General features: G+C 36.8%; 1 protein-coding gene across 1 annotated transcript in view; it reads left to right on the top strand.

Annotated features, from left to right (window-relative positions):
- Positions 1-20,069, top strand: part of xrn2 (5'-3' exoribonuclease 2) — a 40,460-nt gene that overhangs the window by 18,616 nt on the left and 1,775 nt on the right. The window contains exons 21-29 of the mRNA XM_051644287.1: positions 1,576-1,648; positions 1,742-1,825; positions 2,022-2,119; positions 5,256-5,335; positions 5,456-5,512; positions 6,154-6,222; positions 6,486-6,614; positions 7,838-7,998; positions 15,243-15,300. Coding sequence (XP_051500247.1) covers positions 1,576-1,648; positions 1,742-1,825; positions 2,022-2,119; positions 5,256-5,335; positions 5,456-5,512; positions 6,154-6,222; positions 6,486-6,614; positions 7,838-7,998; positions 15,243-15,300 — 809 coding nt within the window. The remainder of the gene's footprint in view (positions 1-1,575; positions 1,649-1,741; positions 1,826-2,021; positions 2,120-5,255; positions 5,336-5,455; positions 5,513-6,153; positions 6,223-6,485; positions 6,615-7,837; positions 7,999-15,242; positions 15,301-20,069) is intronic.

Here is a 20,069-nt window from a genome sequence, read left to right as displayed (position 1 = left end):
GGCAAATACAATTGATTGGACATGATTTGGAAAGGCACAAACCTGTCTATAAGGTCTCAGCTGAAAATGCATATCAGAGCAAAAACCAAGCCATGAGGTCAAAGGAACTGCCTGCAGAGCTCAGAGACAGGACTGTGTCGAGGCACAGTTCTGGGGAAGGCTACAAAAAAAAAAATCGGCTGCATTGAAGGTTCCCAAGAGCACAGTGGCCGCCATAATTTTTAAATGGAAGAAGTTTGGAACAACCAGGACTCTTCCTAGAGCTGGCCGCTCAGCCAAACTGAGCAATCTGGGGAGAAGGGCCTTTGTAAGAGAGGTGACCAAGAACCCGATGGTCACTCTGGTTGAGCTCCAGAGATCATGTGTGGAGATGGGAGAAACTTGCAGAAGGACAACCATCACTGCAACACTCCACCGATCTGGGGTTTATGGCAGAGTGGCCAGACGGAAGCCACTCCTCAGTGCAAGACACATAAAAAAAACACCTACAGGACTCTCAGACTGTGAGAAACAAGATTCTCTGGTCTGATGAAATGAAGATTGAACTGTTTGGCCTCAATTCCAAGCGTCATGTCTGGAGGAAACCAGACACCACTCATCACCTGCGCAATACCATCCCAACGGTGAAGCATGGTGGTGGTAGCATCATGCTGTGGGGGTGTTTTTCAGTGGCGGGGACTGGGGGACTGGTCAGGGTTGAAGGAAAGCTGAACGCAGCAAAATACAGAGATATCCTTAAAGAAAACCTGCTCCAGAGCGCTCAGGACCTCAGACTGGACCGAAGGTTCCACTTCCAAACGACAATGACCCTAAGCACACAGCCAAGACAACGCAAGAGTGGCTTAGCGACAACTCTGTGAATGTCCTTGAGTGGCCCAGCCAGAGCCCGGACTTGAACCCAATCAAACATCTCTGGAGAGACCTGAAAATGGCTGTCCACTGACGGTCTCCATCCAACCTGACAGAGCTTGAGAGGATCTGCAGAGAAGAATGGCAGAAAACCCCCAAATCCAGGTGTGCAAAGCTTGTCATATCATACCCAAAAAGACATGAGGCTGTAATCACTACCAAAGGTGCTTCAATTAAGTACTGAGTTAAGGGTCTGAATACTTATTTCAATGTGATATTTCAGTTTTTTCAGTTTTAAACATCATTTAAAGCATTTTAGCATAAGGCTGCAACATAAAATGTGAAGGAAAAAAAATGAAGGTTTCTGAATATATATAATTTTTCAACTTAACATTTTATAAATGTAGTTACATTTAACAATAAAATACATATAAAATACTTGGTGCAAGCACAACAAATGCTTTTTAAAAATGTAATTTGTTTTTAAAAACTAATGTTTTTTTTATTAACTTTATCTACATTTTAAACAAGACTAAACCAGTTTAAAATGTCTATTTGACTGATTGATTTATTTTAACTGACACTCCTAAACTAATACAATTGTGAATCGTAAGACCACAGGTTTTATGAAAGTAAATTGGGTCCATTTTGATTTCTCGTCTTCAAATTAACCGCAGAGATCTGTATGTTGTTTGATCTCTAACATGTTTCATCTGTCTTTAACAGGAATCATCTATCATTGATTTCTACCCTGATGACTTTGCCATTGATTTGAATGGAAAGAAATACGCCTGGCAGGGTAACCAATCATCTTTGGAGCTTCACAGTCTAAACAGCAATACTGAGTGATGCATTACATTTTAATCTTTGCGATTGGCCCTTGTCTTCATAGGTGTTGCTTTGTTACCGTTTGTTGACGAGCGGAGGTTACGAGCGGCGTTAGCTGATGTCTACCCTGATTTAACCCCAGAGGAAGGTGAGAGAGGGCAAATACTTTTAATTCCAATAAACAGTATTACTACATGATTAAAATATTAGTCAGAATGACCAATCATGTTGCAGAAATAGTGACTTTCTATATTGTTCTGCCCTTAAAAATAGTTGTATTTCAGGTATAATGTGATTATCAGTTGTGTTGTGATCTGACAGTACCATCTGTTGGTTGTTTTCAGTGAGACGGAACAGTTTGGGAAGTGATGTCATGTTTGTGGGGAGGTCCCACCCTCTGTGTGACTTCATTCAGGAGCTCTACCGTGCAGAAGCTGATGAGGTATGAATCATTCATTTCTTTTCCTCTTTTTCATAAGACACTTCCATTGCCCATGTCATAGGTCAGAAGCACAATGTGAGAAATATGTGTTTTCATAAAGGCTTAGACTAAGCCCTGAAATTTCTACAATGTTTGCACACTTGATTTGAGCATTTGGTATGTTTAGTGGTATATTTGCATCATCATCATCAACTACCACCATAAGTACTAGCATCAGCTGTTTATAACTGTCACAATGTAATGACTCGGGAGCACAAGGGTTGTTTTTTGCCCTTGAGTGTGTTGAAGTTTGGTAATAAGACCAAAAACTTAAAGGAATAGTTCACCCAAAAATTTAGGGGCAGTGGTGGCTTGGCGGTTAAGGCTCTGGGTTACTGACTAGATGGTCAGGGGTTCAAGCCCCAACACCGCCACGATGCCACCGTTGGGCCCTTGAGCAAGGCCCTTGACCCCATCTGCTCCAGGGGCGCCGTATCATGGCTGACACTGCGCTCTGACCCCAGCTTGGCTGGGATATGCGAAAATAGGGGCAGTGGTGGCTCAGCGGTTAAGGCTCTGGGTTACTGATCAGAAGGTCGGGGGTTCAAGCCCCAACACTGCCAAGATGCCACTGTTGGGCCCCTGAGCAAGGCCCAATAGTACTAGTTAATTTAAAATGACTGCAAGTTTATTATTATAATATAATACTGCACTCTGACCCCAGCTTAGCTGGGATATGTGAAAAGAATTTCACTGTATATGTGCAAATGTATAATGTGTGATAAATTATTAAATTATAACTTTCTTTTGTAGAACACATTTTAGAGTATAATCTGTTTGCTAATTTCCATACAAGAGCAGTTTTTAAAGATGAAAAAGCACCCAAAATTATGATTTAAACAACTTTACAGCTCAAATAATACATGAGTTTTAACAGAAGAATTGTGTGCTTTTATAAGCTTCCATTGTAAGTGCCTCACTGTAACCTTTGAATTGGGGCGAGTCGAATTTATACAGTGTTAATCAATATTATGCCACAAATGCTGTTGATTGAGCTTAACTTTTAAATCTATTATATAAAGAATTTAAAATTTTATTAAGGCATGTTTTTCACTAAATGAACAAGGAAAAATAAGATCTAATAATTGATTGATATGCACTTTTATATTTTATATACAATAAATAGTAGCTTAATAAAATGCATTATTTATATTTTTACTAGAACTTTTTTTTTTTAATAAGATGTGCAAAATTCCTGCAATATTCGACTGGGTTCCAAAATATAAGTATAGTACTAGTTAATTTAAAATGACTGCTGTGGGGTACCCAGTCAAGTTTATTATTATAATATGATACTGAATTAAAAATTCTATTTTGAGAATTAGATTTGTTTTATATAAAAGTAATACATTTCTGTCCTATTTACTTCACCTGTAGCTTTTATTTTGACATTGAATTTGCAATTTGTAGCAGTGTTATTTTCCTTGACTGAAATAAAAATTAGAACTGAATTGATTGGAAAAAACTCAAACGAAAGAATAATTAAATGTTTTAATTTTTTATACAAAGTAGGGTGAATTTGGGCAAAGTGGGTCACTTCTGGAAATTAAAATTTTCTTGGCACTTCTAAATAGGATCCAAATACCACATAACCTGACATTATACTTTTATAGAAAGCTTGGGATGTCTCCTACCTTAGTCAAAAGCAAAAATGAAGAAATATTAAATACTGGGAAGAACCTTTGAAAGACCCTCTTTTGACCAAATCCCAGATTATTTTTCAGGCAGTATTGTTGAAGTGGGACAAAGGAAAAATGATTCTGTAGAAAATATCTACTTGTTAAATTTAATTAATTTTTATGTTTTCTTCTAGACTTTCACATCATAAATCATCATATATAACATTTACAAACATTGTCAACTTTTATTTTTATCACCTTTTTGACTCAGATTTCTGTCAATTTCTTTAGTATTGCTTTTCCCACAGGTGTTCATGAAATGTGCTCTGCCACATCCCGATATAAAATCATCAATTTAAAACGTCAGTGTTAATTGTTTACTTCCCAAAGATTAGTTTTAGTAATGATTTTTAACCATTTAAGGAAATACATATGGATACAATGGAGATGAAGCTTAACTGTCCCACTTTACCCATCTTCACCCTATGTTCTAAAATTTGAAACATTTACAATCTAACTTAAACATAAAAATGCCACTAGATAGCAGGAACTCAAGACTGCTCTGAGAAGCTTAATGACGTTAGAGATTTTAAAACACTTTAGCAGCCATAAAATACTAAAGCCAAAATAAAAACTAAACTAAACTAACAAAGTTTAAACTAAAAATGAAATGACAAATTGAATATAAAATAGAAATACAAATTTAATTAAATATCCAAAAATATAATAAACCCTGGTTTGTAGTTTACAATGTTCTGCATCTGGTGAAACGCTGTAATCTCTTCTTATGTTATACTGTGCAAGTTATACTGCAAATACTTTGCAGATTTGTATAATAACTTGTAGCTGTTCATAATGTTTGGAATTGTGCGACTGCTTGAACCTGCCTAGCACGCGTGCACAGAACAGCGCATTACCGGTTTATTTTAAAGTGCACGCAGTCATGTTTATCTGTCGTTAATTGCAGCCTTTTACAGTTTAATCACACATGACCATTTCGCCAGTTTGTGCAGACCTGAAGGATCGTGAAATTAGTCTGCTGCTGTGCTCCATTTGAAACTTAATGGCCAAATAAAAGGCAAATTTCTGAAAAGCACTATATTAGTTTTATATCATCAGCAAAATTATCGTGATTTTATATTGTGAATATTGAATATACCGCACAGACTACATGAAAGTCGTCCATGTAACTTGTGCATCATATTCCAAGTTTTCTGAACGCATACTTTGTACGTTGTTTGAACAGAGTTTTTATGCACTCAAATCAAATCATTGATCAATTCCTGTAAAGAGAGCACAATTCAAATATGGTGACACGTCTATAACATCAAACCTCAATGGTTCTTGTGCATCTCGTGACCAAACGTAATGACACAAGAACCAATGAGGTTTGATGTTATTGCGTGTCACCATATTTGATTTATGCTCTGGGTTGGCAAGGACTTACCCATTATTTCTAACTATCCAATCTTTTCTAGGGTACTGAGATCCCTGCAGAATTTTGCCATGGAATCCAAGGTATATTAAATCTAGACGATGACCCTATTCTACCAGATAAGTAAGGACACAGCATTTATCTCTTTTGGTTACTCAATATTTTTGTTGTATTTTGTCATTTATGTGATTTGTCTGAAGAGGCTAAAGCTTTATATTGTATATGTCATTCATTTTTCCTTAGGTCAGTCGAGTCTCCTATCCCAATGCTCAGAGACATCGCCAGCAGTGCCGCCATTGGGTAAGAGTTAACATTTACACATCAACCTATAATAACTTGTTTTTGCCTTGAAATAGCCTTTGAAGCTGATATGGCAATAAACTCAAAAACAATCAACCAACCTGTAATATGTCACGCTTTAACTACATTTAACAAAATTATCCCAGGCTGTTTTTGGAATGGGGATTTTAAATGTCCATCACTCTTTCGGAAGTGGAAATCTTAAACATGTGACATGTTTTTCATAAGTTTGTTTGTGTATCAGTCTTATATTTTAATTAAGCATGAATATCTGCTCAAGGACTCACATTTGTGTCCTCAAGTCTCAAAGTCTTGTTACAGAGACAAACTAGACCACTTAAAAAAAGCATGATTGTACATTGTGTCAGTCCTTGAATCATTGGCCTTTTTCCTGCTTATATTTACTGGTTCCTCTAGAGGTCATGCACATCATGAAACCCTGAAATGTTCAACAAAAACTTTGGATAAAGCTGCTCTAAACTCTGGACTGATGCAATTAATTTGAATAGCTCTGCCATGAAAGACCCTGTTTTGAGTAAACCGCCAGTACTCGCATTATAAATAGTCAGACATCACTCTATACATTTTTGTACTAATCTCTGGAGTCCAGACTTTTAATACTGATGGTTTGTGGTTGGCAGGATCAAATTCAAGGATCCGCAGTATAAAGACGGTCATGTGTTCAAGGCTGTTGTCTTACCGGGGGCAAAGTAAGTTCTTGTACCTTATATCACAGACATGATGCTTCACCTCAATGTGAAAAAGAGAATGATCTACTGGGGATTTACAATGCGGCAACTGATGTTTTATTCCGCAGGCATAAGGTCCATTTAATTGACATGTATTATGCCATAGATGAGACATGATTTTGTCTAATTGTGATGAATTAATTACCCAAAAATTTTTGCAATGACTTTGAATGCCAATTGTTTATTTAAACAGATAAAATCACTTATAAAATTCCACTTTCCAGGATCCCTAACAAGGTTCTAAAGCCGGGAGACTGGGAACAGAGTAACCGCGGCCACTGGAAACCTCAGCTGGGGTTCAACCCAAACCGCCGACAAGCCCATTTGGACCAATCAGCTTTCAGAACGCTCAAGTAAGTGTAGAAATAACTGAAAGATCTGCTGAAATCCCAAAAATGGGGCTATTTTGTTGAAGTTTTTTTTTTTTTTTTTTCAATTTATTTTTTTTAAAGAGCTATTGTCCAAAACGAAATTGTAAAATTAGTGCAATAGTTCTTATAAAACCAGCTAATTAAACATCTGGTGAATTCAGCCCACGATTAAAGATGAATTATGCATGGTGTTTAGGGAAGGAGATGTATGCAGATTAATGCCCAGCATAGACTTAATTTCTTAATGAAAGCTGTTACTGCGTTTGACTGGAAGCGGACAGGTGTTGTTGGACTTAAAATAGCCAGCGGTTGGGTTTTTGTTAATTCTGATTACACACTTGCATTGTGATCTGAGAATCAAACGTTTGTCCTCCTTTATAATTTCAAATACATTTCAATAATTTTTATTTTGCTTATCTTTTGTTATTTAGCATCTTGGATATTTCATTATTTTAGAACAAATCAAGTTAAACTCTCAAACTGTTGTTTAACCCTTAAACGCATACCTCGTATCTTTAGTGACCCAGGACCTTATTCCGCCCCCTGTGCCGCCTCCATTTTTTTTGGAGTTGTGCCCACACCTCTTTAGTATTCCTCAACCTATCTTTTATACACCCAAAAAAAAAAAAAAAAAAAAAAACGCAAACAAAAAATTTGCAATGGTTTAAGTACCAAAAGTGTATAGGGTCATTAGAGACCTTAGGTATGGAATAGTCTTTTTTTCGTCGTCTTTTGTAATTCCATAAAAATATAAAATTATGGTTATTTCATACATGTATAAATCTGTGTTTACCATCACAGGATATCTATTTCTTTATTACAAGAGGAATTAGTACTGTATTCATATAAATAAATACTATATCACGTTGATTTTCTGTGCGACAATGGTGATTTATGACTATATACCATATGTGTGTACACGTTATTTCTTACTCAAGGTGGCGCTGATGTGTCAGTGATTGACTTGATTTACATTTGACATTGCTATTTGAAGAAGAAACAACATGGAAGTAAACTATAGCAAGTGTAACACATGAACAGTATGATATAATTATTGTCATTTGGGTGTACTACTGAAATTAAGTTGTATGTCTATTTAGACTCAGTGCCTGAGAAAATACATGTGTATCTTATGTGTAGCTTGTGAAATTCTCATGCATTTAAGGGTTAAACGTGTGTGTTTCTCTCTCTCTCTCTCTTTTCAGTCACCATGCAGGCAGAAATCAAGGGGTGGGTCTGTTTGGCCCTGGACATCCTGTCGAGAGTCAGCAATGGGGTGGTCAGTACAGCAATGCCCCGCCCCCTAGAAACTATCACCAAGGAAACTACCGTCCACCTCAAAGAGGCAGTTACTCTTCATACCAGAGTGAGTTAGATCACGTCCTGTTTTAAATGGGAAATGAGTGGATTCATTCAAAAAATTAATTTAAGTGAGATTGGGTAACGAATCGCAAAGTTTAAGATCTTGCTCATTTGGATCACGATTTCAGCTGGGTTTCCCTTTAGATTCAAATGCGTTCTTTTCACTAGAGGTCGACCGTTATGGGTTTTTCAATAACAGATGTCAATATCTAGAGGACGGAGTGGCCCACACAGAATCTGTGTCTGGAAATTTCTGCAGAATCACTTAAAGTTCTACATGTTCTCTTCCCCTTGCATGTTCACTTATTAAATATTTTGGCACTTTAATAATGACTCTCAGCTCTGTTTAACACTGTTTACCATGTTTAAATCCATTATGCAGATTTTCCTTCAAAATCAGTGCCTAAAAAATGTTAAAAGGTGCTGATGCAATTTGACCCTGTTGTGACTTATAATGCAAATGCAATCGGCTGAACTGCTCTCTACATAAAAGATTACATTATAAAAATGTACTTAATATACATTCAAATAGAAGTTTAAGAAATTATCATTTTATTTTACTCATTTACTCATTGGCTGCTGATCTAATAATCTCAGAATGGCCAAATATTGCCTGATTAATCGGCCTGACGGATCCGTAGAGCTCAACGTTACCCGCCCACTCTTTCAGCTGTCTTGGTTCCTGAAGTATTTTCCCCATTCATTTTTTCCATTGGGATTTAATCAAATCTTTAATAAACAAATTCTAATCCTTGAACCAAACCAACCAGCTCTAAGGTGAATCACAACATTACAAAACTTTGATTTGAAGCAATGAACTGTAATCACTCGAAGCATTGTAAATGATGTAATCGAATTAAAAACTATGGAAAAATATAAAACTATTGATTTGAAGTTCAAGGAATATTCTGGGTTCAATACAGGTTAAGCTCAATCGCACAGCATTTGTGGCACAATATTGATTAACACAAATTAATTTTTGTTCGTCCCTCCTTTTCTTTAAATAAGCAAAAATCTGTTACAGTGAAGCACTTACAATGGAAGTCAATGGGGCCAATCTGTAAACGTTAAAATACCATTTCAAAAGTATAGCCACAAGACATAAACAATATGTTAACATGATATTAGTGTGATAAAATCACTTACTAACCATTTCTGTGTAAAGTTATATCTAATTTTACAACTTCGTTGTCATGACGATGTAATGTCAACAAACCCTAAAACGCTAATGGGAGTGAGCGGTCGCTGAAAAGCTGTTTTGGCACACTTTGTTTGCCGTGATTCTCTGATTGGTGGATTTTCTCCCTCAGGATCATGGGTAGTGTAGTTCTTCACAAATTCTGCTATTAAACAATTTGTTTAAAAATTGAAGAAATGTTGCAGACTAATGGCCTCAGCAGAGAGTCCATTACTATTATTCACATTCATTTTTGTGTTGAACATTCAACCAAAAAGACTGAACCAAATATGAACCGTTATCTTGTTTTACCTCATGGTTTGGTGACAAAGAGGCTGACATAGAATGACAGCGTGTACAGTGACCATCTGTACACAGACCATGTTCCCCTCTGAACGGCTCCGGTCTCCCCATGCTACTCTCCTCCTCTGTCACTTTGATGTGCCAATTTGCACTGGCGGCCTCCATTCGCCTACAGATGAGATTATTCATCATCTCATCTGTGGGCGAATGGAAGCCGCCCTGCTGCCACTTGATGCAAATGGAGGTTTGGGGGTTCTTGCTGATCACTGTGGCTCTTCACTGTGCGCTTCGGCTGTAATATGAAACTCTCCAATTAAACATACCCACGTAACCCACTAACTGTCCCATATGTCAGTTATGTTTCCTTGAATAATGCAATCAAAGAAAATATACAAGAATTGAGACAGCAATTTACCATCTTTGATAACTCGTTCAAGAGATATTTGCTTTTTTTTTTTTTTTTTTTTTTACCTATGGGTTTCTGTAAAGAGCCTAAAATTATATGGTAGTTTAATACTGCAAGTATCTGTGATGGAGTAATTGATAGGTTGTGAACCAGGTTTCTCTTTTTTAGAGTTTCTTTTTTTCATAGAGATTTGTTTAAAGGGTTAGTACAACCAAAAATTCTTTATTCAATTAGGGTTACCCTTTCTTGAACACAAAAGAAGATTTCCACCTTTCCAAAGAATGAAAATGTATCGGGGCAGATGCTGTCAACCTCCAAAAATGACAAAGTACTACAAAAGGATGTCCTTACGACTTACGTGCTGTATTCAAAGTAGTCTTCGCCTAAAGTTTTGTTGTTACTCACTGAAAATTCCCCCTTACCTCTGCAGCTCTAAAAGATAATTCACGGTTTCATATATCAAAGAGCACATATTATGGTTTTTCAAATATTACCTTTCATGTAGTGTGTTATACAGCTGTTTGTGAATGTAAAAAAGTCAGCAAAGTTTCAAAAATCAAAGTGCACGAAATATGGACTTCCTGTACTAACCTACGTAATTTGGTAACAAAAAAAACCCCGCCTCTGGTCTGTTTACATGTACAGCCAGTGCAGGCTGTTAGCCTGTTAGCCTCTGCTAACCGGTTAACTCACATTATTGTCAAACTACATACAAACTTACCACTGAGAAACATCCTGTTCTCGTCGTGCTTGCGATGGTGGTTCGGGTTGATTTTCCGATGTATCACTATCGGACTCTGCTCAAATTGGTACGGTAAAACAGAAATTTTTTCAGACGGAGCTGAAACTCGGATATGGTAGTGGCCGTTTCCTTTCCGACACGCACTGTAAGTGTTAGACCAATCACAACAGACTGGGACATCTAACCAATCAGAGCAGAGTAGGCTCTCTGAAAAGTATTTAGAATGAATCCATTAGAACGGATCATTGAACAAGTTGTTTTTGACACTGGGAAAAAAAGGTAATACTGCAATTTAAATTATGAGCAAATTAAAGTGTTTTTTGACCTTGGATGCATGTAAATCTATTGTATGAGACCTTTCAAACAAAATTAGGCTTGTTTAAAAATCATAATAGGTGCACTTTAAATATGGCGCCAGATGTTGTGGCAGATTAATAAAGGTGAATAAATGTCTTTAGGTCTGTTCCTTTAAAGCTATCATATGATTACAGATAGGGATGGGAATTGTAAGAAATTTAGTGATTCCAATTCCTCTTAAAGATTCTGGTTCCTGGTTCAATTAGAGATTCTTTTAATACTTTTGAGGAACAAGAACTTAGAAATATTGTGTTGTAGGTGCCTGGGTAGCTCAGCAAGTATTGACGCTGACTACCACCCCTGGAGTTGCGAGTTCGAATCCAGGGTGTGCCGAGTGACTCCAGCCAGGTCTCCTAGGCAACCAAATTGGCCCGGTTGCTAGGGAGGGTAGAGTCACATGGGGTAACCTCCTCGTGGTCGCGGTTAGTGGTTCTCGCTCTCAATTGGGCATGCGGTAAGTTGTGCGTGGATCGCGGAGAGTAGCATGAGCCTCCACATGCTGCGAGTCTCCGGAGTGTCATGCACAACGAGTCACGTGATAAGATGTGCGGATTGACTGTCTTGGAAGCGGAGGCAACTGAGACTTGTCCTCCTCCACCACCCGGATTGAGGTGAGTAACCGCGCCACCACAAGGACCTACTAAGTAGTGGGAATTGGGCATTCCAAATTGGGAGAAAAGGGGATAAAAATAAATATTGTGTTGTGAGATATGTTGGTATTTAATTTTTTTAAAATGGGGCCAGTTCTGAAAAAGAACCAAAAACCTTAGTTTCAAAAGCATGTTTCAAAAAATATTTGTTCATTTTGGAGCCTAATCTCCATTCAGCTTTACTGTATGGAAAAAAGCAGTGTCACAATTCTTCAAACCATCTAGTTTTGTGTTTCACAGAAGTGGTCTTATGGGTTTAGCGCAACACGAGGACGACTGAATCAGAACAAAGCTGTCATTTTTGGATGAACCATTCTTTGAATAGTTTTAACAGTCTAGAACTTCATATTAAACAAACCTGCATCAAAAACATAACGCTACTCCCAGAAGCATCTTCCAGGGCTACGACAGGATTCTCTGTTGCTGCTTTTCTCTTGAAGAGTGTGTCTGTGTGCAGTAAATCCTCGTTAACTTTCTCCAGCTCACTGTCTCACACTCTCTCCCTCCTGCAGTGTCGGCTCAATACACAGTTCCCAAGACACACTGAAGGCTTTTGTTAAACCTAATCAAAACAGCTGGTGTTAAAGGACCAACTAGTGTATTACAGTCCTACCGTCCTGCGCTCCATGGATATTAATAAGCTGCATTGAGAGGTTCATTATGTGCCCATTACAGAGATCAGGGTGTACGTCTTGTGCTCTAGGACAATGTAATCCCTCTGTAAAGTTGATGACAACGCTATTTACTGTTGTGTTTTTAAATGCGTAATCCTATTTGAGCTTTGTGTCAACTGGCTTTAACGTTGCAACATTCAGTTTGTGGACTGTGCTCAGTGTTTATTGAGGGGAGGATGAATTGGCTGTAATTTCGCCTTTTCGTTTGGCTGGTTGTGAGATGAGCTGGGATGAATTAGACGATGATAATGGAGGTGTAAGTGGGTGGTCCGATCGGTCTTTCTCTTTCTGGTCATTCGTTTGCAAACTGGATTTCAAAGGTGTTTATTGGGTGTAGAATTAAAGAGTCTGGAATATCTGACAGCATTTGTGGCATAATGATGACATTACCACAGAAAATAGTTTCAGCTCATCCCTCAGTTTGTAATAACAATTATTTACATTAATGCTCTTGCATAAGGGAAGTCAATGGGGCAAGGCATTGTACCAGGAAACATTTTAAAATACACAAAATATAGTTTCAATATACCCACAAGTCTAGGGCTGGGAATTGATACAGATTTTTCAATTAGATTCCAATTCACAAGCTTTTGATTAGATTTTGATTCGATATATGGGTATGTTTTAGTTATAATTACCCTTTTGCTTGCATATTAAATCAATTGTCTCCCAGCTAATGCTGTTAATTATACGGTAGACCTAACTAGGTACAATATGAAAATATAAATTTACTAATTATATTTAATTAGTTTTTCATCATTTTGGTGAGGTCACATTTTAGCTTTTCAAAATTGAATCAATGTATTTAATCAATAAATATGGTATTGTATTGCATATATATTTTTTTACATGTTTAGAGTTTAATTGCATAATTTGTACTATTTACAGGTATTTACATGGATTTGTTGAACACATGCTAAAAACCGGTACTGTCTCTTTAAGGAAACACGGCATTTCTGTAAATTAGCGCATGTAATCGAGAGACTCCAATGACTTTATCTCATCTGTGCTAGGTCTGATTGCAATTAAATATTTATTTATTGTTTTTTGATCAACAACTGACTGTAACGAACAGAAAGGGTATTAAAAGAGACATTCAATGAGAAATCAGTCGCGTGGATCACGTCTTTGGACACACGGAACAACTTTTACTCTCAAAATGCAGTGAAAGTATCTCGCTACTGAATACTTCACCTCTATACTTTACAATTCTTTCATTGCTGAGTGAAATCTAAACATTTGCCAGCCAGTTGCCAGATATATACATTTTTAGGTGCGTTGCGTGAAATTTGGTTGCAAATGCGAGTGATTTCCTCTCATTGTAATGGAGGGTTGCGCATAGAGTAAAAGATCGATCTTGGGATTTAAGAATTGATATCGAGATCGTTCAAATGAAGATCTCGATGCATCAGGAAATCAATATTTTTACCCACCCCTACACAAGACTTATTAAACACGTGTTAAATATGTTAACATGAGACTAATATGATAAAATGTCGTCTTTGTAGTTAAATACAATCAACTCATGTCATGACCATGTAAAGTCGATAAACCTTTATAGCTACAGGAGCATCTGTCTAGAAAAGTAGTCCCATCTTTAAATAACTATTTAGACAACTCAACAGCTTAAAATATACCGACAAGACTTATTAAACTTAACATGAGACTAATGTGATATGTACCTTTGTCTATGTAAAGTTAAATGCAATCTTTCAACTCATGTCGTGACTATGTAAAACCGATAAACCTGCATTATCCGCCTAGAAAAGTTCCACCGCTGCACGACCATTTATACAACTTTACGGTTTTCCTTTTGAAAGTCTCAATCCTGTTGGCTTCCAAACATGTAATCATTTTTATTTCTTTCCGTCTTTATTCCACCTTCAAGCCCACATTTGTAAATGACAGCATTTTCTTTGGCTGAAGTTCTTGTCTTTGTCACTCTCTCTCTCACACACACACACACACTCATCTCTGCTCCTGCCCCTATAAAACAAACAGCTCGAACCCCTGCAGCTGGTGATCACCTTGGCAACGGAGGATCGGAAAGAAGCCGCTTGCTACTTTTTTACACAAAGTCTGTCTTTGTGAAGGACCTGCAGCTCTGGAACTAGAGCACTTGAGCTCGACACAGCGGCAGCTGATGAATGCTTATTTCATTGAGCACGGGAAGAAATGCAAATGTGGCACTTCTGATATACCACCCAAACCCCCCATGTAAATCCTGTTCATATTACCGAACGGATTTCATCTATGCAACTGTTTCCCCTGAAATGAGAAGCCGACACATGGGGTTAATGAAGTCTTTTTTATGTATTTATTTTGGAGACCTTTGGCCCACTCGGTTTTCCCAGTTTTTAAAATAAGAAATTGGTCTCAGTTAATGGACATGTTCATGGGAAGATGGATGGATAGACTCTCTTAAGAAACATCAGTCAAGCTTGGTCTGTGTAGCATTTGAAATATCTTGTTTATCCAGCCTCTTCAGAAAGTTATTGTAGTTTTAGTTTCAAGGTTCCCCATTGAAGCAAATTCATGTTATAATGAAACTAGATTTGGTTTTCTGAAGAAAATGAGTGGTGTGCCAATGCGAAACCCGCTGCCACAGTGCTAGGGTGTTGTGTGTGTGTGTTAGTGTGTGTCTGGTCGCCTGGGTGTTGCTATATGGTTGCTAAAGTGTTCTAGGTGGTTGCATACCACCCCAAGTCTCTGAAAATAGCAAACCACTCATCAACAGGGTGCACAATTTATCATTTATGCTCGTCACTACTTTTCGGCTCTGAAGTTTAATACGTAAAAGTATGTAATGTAAATGTAAGTGTGTACTTGTATGAACATTTTACATGCAAAGCCAAATGCTTTCTGCTGTGGCCTGGTGCCTACCTGGCCCTTTTTATTTTTTTATATTAAAAAAAATCATCCATTTGTCATTTTCACAGATTTCAGACAGCCTGGGTTTAATCAGCCTCCCCGAGCCAATCCCCCATCAAATCCCAGGTAAGACAACTCCATGTTTGTCCTTTACTTCCAGAAAGAATACATGAAAGGTATTGCAAGGTCTCCCATAAAACACTTCTAAAAGTTAATTTCTATGTTTACACAAGATTATGCTGTGAATGTCTCTATGTATATGTGAGTGCCACAAATAAGATGCAGAATAAAGCAATAAGCCACAAGAGCCCATGCGTGTTCTTTAACCTCCTGAGCGTGTGCTGTGTGCATTTTCCATTTCCCTTTTTGATTTGTAACTAGTAGCATCTACGAAACATGCAAAAAAATAAAATCTAGAGGAAATAGTTTTCCTAAATATTGATGTCCACATATGTGGACAGCGGGACTAAGTTGTGAAATTTTAAATAGTACCAAGCTATAGAAAGTCCGATTTTTATTCCATCAGAAATTAGCATAATTAATTCTGATTCAGTGTAATGACCAGCATCATCCAATCACTGCCAACAATGTTCAAATAAAATGATACATTATAAATTCTGAATCTATGTACTGATTATCTTTGTCCCATGTCTGTCAAACATGTTGAGTGATCCAAACATCATCTGCAGCCTGAAACTGAACTTTTGGATGGATTTTAGGAGTGAATGCACTTAACTGCATAGAGATCTATAGGATTTTCCTTGCTCCCTATTTAGTGAATTACTGAACCTCCAGTGTGCTGTCTGTCTGCACTGGTCTCAGAAAAGTTTGAAATGCACCTTATTTTCATCCTAACTCCATATGATGCCTGTGAAAAGAAAAATGTTCAGCTTTTAGATGAACCCATTGATTCTCAGCGTGATAATGCACAGTGAATATAGGATTTCTAAGGAAAAACAATTCTTAAGTACACATTAGTGTACATTGTGTTTAGCAGCTTGGCATTTCTCTATAAATCTATAAAAATAAAAAAAAAGGCATATCGGATGAAACTAGAGACTATAATCTTTTGACTAAAACAGGTTTCAGTGTAAAAACTTAATTGGGTTTCTTACCAGATGTAGTTTTGTTGGCGTTTCTCCCAAAGACAAACTCCGCTGTGATCAGCACCATGTTGTTTTGTCACATGACTGCGTGTCAAAAGTTTAACCTTTTACTGAGAGTACAGAGTCTAATGAACTAAGATCAGTCAGTTTAAAAGAATTTTAAATTATGCATTGCATATAGCGAAGCCAAAATACAACATCCACGCATGTGTATGCGGGGTCGCACGAGTATAAGGTCAACTCGAGTAACCTGTTGCTGATGGTTTATAAAAACAATATGATAGAGACCCCAATGTTTGAATAATTCCTAGTAATGTAGTTGATTATCTCAAATGTAGGCTGTTTGAATGTTGCCAAGCAATGCAGCTTGGTGCATAAATGGGTGCTAATTCAACTTTGGCCGGTTTTAGCACTGTGGACTTGATAAAACATTTTTCAAACATGCATGCATCACAGGAGATTGTTCATTTTTTCAGAAAGTCATGATGATTTCCAAAACAGTGGTGGAAATGACAGAAGAAATGACATTTGTTTTAATAAAGTTGCCAAGGCTAATTTAATAGCGATGTATCCTATATACACATGTTTTGCATCTTTTGGCAAATTGACAGCTATATTGGAAATGACATCCAATAACAATATTTTGCTTACTAGTGACATTTTATTTTAAACCTCATTTGTCTCATTTTACTTTTGTTGACTTTGGTTAACAAGTACAATAACTTTAGAAAAATATTTATTAGGGGCAAAATTGTTTGGTGTGGTGGAAATGATGTCACAACTGTGGGACAGTCGTGTTTTTTTTTTTTTTTTTCACACAATAAATGCTGATATCATTGCAGTTTATTTCACGATTACCAGTTTTAAACATGTAATCCTTTGTTAGAATGGATTTTCATAGTTTAATATTGAAAGTCTGGGTTTTATGCTACATAAAAGGCATTTGACAAGTACGAAAAATAAATGAAGGCCTGATTTTAATGAGACCTTCACATAAAGAAAAAAACTTGATCTTTTTGTTTTAAAAATAATAAACCCCTGAGACATGAATGTGTGGTTTCATGTGTGTATTTATAATAATTTTACAACAGATTTGAATGCAGCTCATCCAATCTGAAGCCAGTGTCAGAACTATACATATAATAACATTTAGTAAATAGAAAGAAACGAGTCACCTTGTTCCTCTCTGCTTTAGTTATCTTACAAGTTATTGAAGTTCTCCATGGGGGGGCTGGACTGGAATTAGTTTTTGTGCACGCTAAACAAATTTTCTCCTAAAGAGGTTTGCAGGGCTTAATGAGGCAGCACTAATGCTGTTGCAGTTCAGTGTCTCTTGTGTGCAGGGGCTACCATTGATTCTGGCTCCAGACCACTTCAGGGACTAATCAGCTTCTTTTAGTTCAACTTTTTAGGCCTGGCAGCCCATTGTGGCCCTGTGTCACCTTAGGTCAGTAGTTATTAGAGAGAAGTTTCTTGAACTGTTCAGGACAGAGCCAAATGAAACGCATAAGGAACCTGGAGAAGGGGATTATGGATTCCTCAGGAAGATTGTGACCCGTTTCAGTAATGAGGGATGCTGTTCTGTCCAGATTCCTCCTCTATAAACTGATAGAAATTTGGAAGGCGTTTGTAGGTGACCTGGTTTGTGGCCAAGCACAAGTTGACAGCGTTATTCATAGCATTCATTAAGAGGATTTAGAATAGTTTGTCGGTGGATGAATGAAGTGGATATCAAACTCAGCTGGTCTTTGCATTCCAAAATGCTACTTTTGCACATTCAACAGAAATGTCATTATTTGTACTCTCCTAGATTTTTTTTGTTTTCTTTGCTTCATATGAGCAGAAGGATATAGTCATGGAAAACATGGAAATGTCAGGCAATTGAAAATTGTGATCATTTCAAGGCCTGGAAAAGCTGTGAAAATTAAGTTTTTTTTTTTTTTTTTTTAACTCATGGAAATCCCCCACCCAGATTGTCAAAGACTATATAAATTGCTATTTGTGAGTGCAATGTCTATATAAAATATATATATGTGTGTGTGTGTATATATATATATATATCTCCTTATCCAGGAATGACACTATTTTAGACTGCATTTTTTGCTAATTGTTTTACAATTCTGCATGCAGCCTTTCTACCCTAATATTAATTGAGAGCCTTTAATAGAGTATTTTAAAATGTATTTAAATTTTTTTTTATTATTTTAGAATTTTAACCAACTTTTTGCCTTTTTTAATGTTTTACAAATTTATAAAGTTGGTTAATTTTTATATATATATATATATATAATATTATTGTTATTTTACAATTACCAACTTTTTGCCTTTTTTAATCTTACAAATTTATATATAATGTTATTTTATTAAAATTCTTCATTTTAAAATCTTGATGTTGATTTAAAAAGTAATTGGACAGTTTGTCAACCCATTTTGAGTTTGGTGATCATCTAAACTTGGAAAATTGAAATTTTCTCTGATTTTTTTTTTATGCTCGCATCTGAAATATTTAATAAATTTCTGTTTGCGAGTGCATAGAAATGTCTATATTAGTATTATTTATTTATTTATTTATTTATCCCCTTTTCTCCTCAATTTGGAATGCCCAATTCCCAGTGCGCTCGAAGTCCTCATGGTGGCGTAGTGACTCGCCTCAATCCGGGTGGCGGAGGACGAATCTCAGTTGCCTCCGCATCCGAGACCGTCAATCCACGCATCTTATCACGTGACTTGAGCGCGTTACCGCAGAAACATAACACGTGTGGAGGCTTCACGTTATTCTCCGTGGCATCCACGCACAACTCGTCACGTGCCCCACCAAGAGCGAACCATGTTATAGCGACCACGAGGAGGTTAACCCATGTGACTCTATCCTCCCCAGCAACCAGGCCAGTTTGGTTGCTCAGGAGACCTGACTGGTGTCACTCAGCACACCCTGGATTCAAACTCTCGTCTCCAGGAGTGGTAGTCAGTGTCAGTACTCGCTGAGTTACCCAGGCCCCCTATAAAAACATTTTTTAATCCTTATCCAGTAATCACAAATGCCTGGAAGTCATGGAAATTGATAAATATAAAGAAATTAATGTAAATATACATTTTTGTGGGTATGCTCAGATCTAATGTATTTCTCTGATTTGAAATTTCTCTTTTTGAGTGTAGAAATGATTTTTAGAAATCCTTTATAGTGTGGAAAAGTAATGACTGGAAATGTATTGCTCTGAAGATATGAGAGCCCTCACTGTAAAATCTAATAAATTGACCTTGGATTTTTTCAAGGCAATCAGTTTGCATGTTTTTTTCTAAGTAAACATATTATTTGGCTCAAGTAAACTAAACTTAAGTAACGCTGACTAGTTACAAGTAATCTTAACTCATCTATGATTAAAGTGTTGTTGTTTTGATTTAATTATTTTAATTGGGTTATACAGTATAAGGGAAATTATGACTAGACTCTAGGTTAGCCATATGGCACACTGGACTCTACTCAGTACTTCTTAGTGCACATAAATCTGCATCTTTGTAAAGTACAGTTGAGTAAAGAAGAATGGCTTAAATTTAACAGGCTCCAAGTTCACCAGAGGTAACAATAATCACCCTCATGGTGACTTCACGGCTATCAACCAGCTAAACAAAACAACAATAGTGATAAGAAATATAATTGTATACATTTTAAAATAAAAAATCATTATTTTACTACATAAGTTCCCTTGTTTGACCAAATATACATAAATTATTCAAGAGCAAGGGCTTATGTGTATTCCACACAGCTGCAATTTTGTACTTGATAATTTT

The sequence above is a fragment of the Myxocyprinus asiaticus genome, chromosome 19 (genome assembly GCF_019703515.2).
Source record: "Myxocyprinus asiaticus isolate MX2 ecotype Aquarium Trade chromosome 19, UBuf_Myxa_2, whole genome shotgun sequence".
Lineage (NCBI taxonomy): Eukaryota > Metazoa > Chordata > Actinopteri > Cypriniformes > Catostomidae > Myxocyprinus > Myxocyprinus asiaticus.
This window is presented reverse-complemented; position numbering and strand designations above follow the sequence as displayed.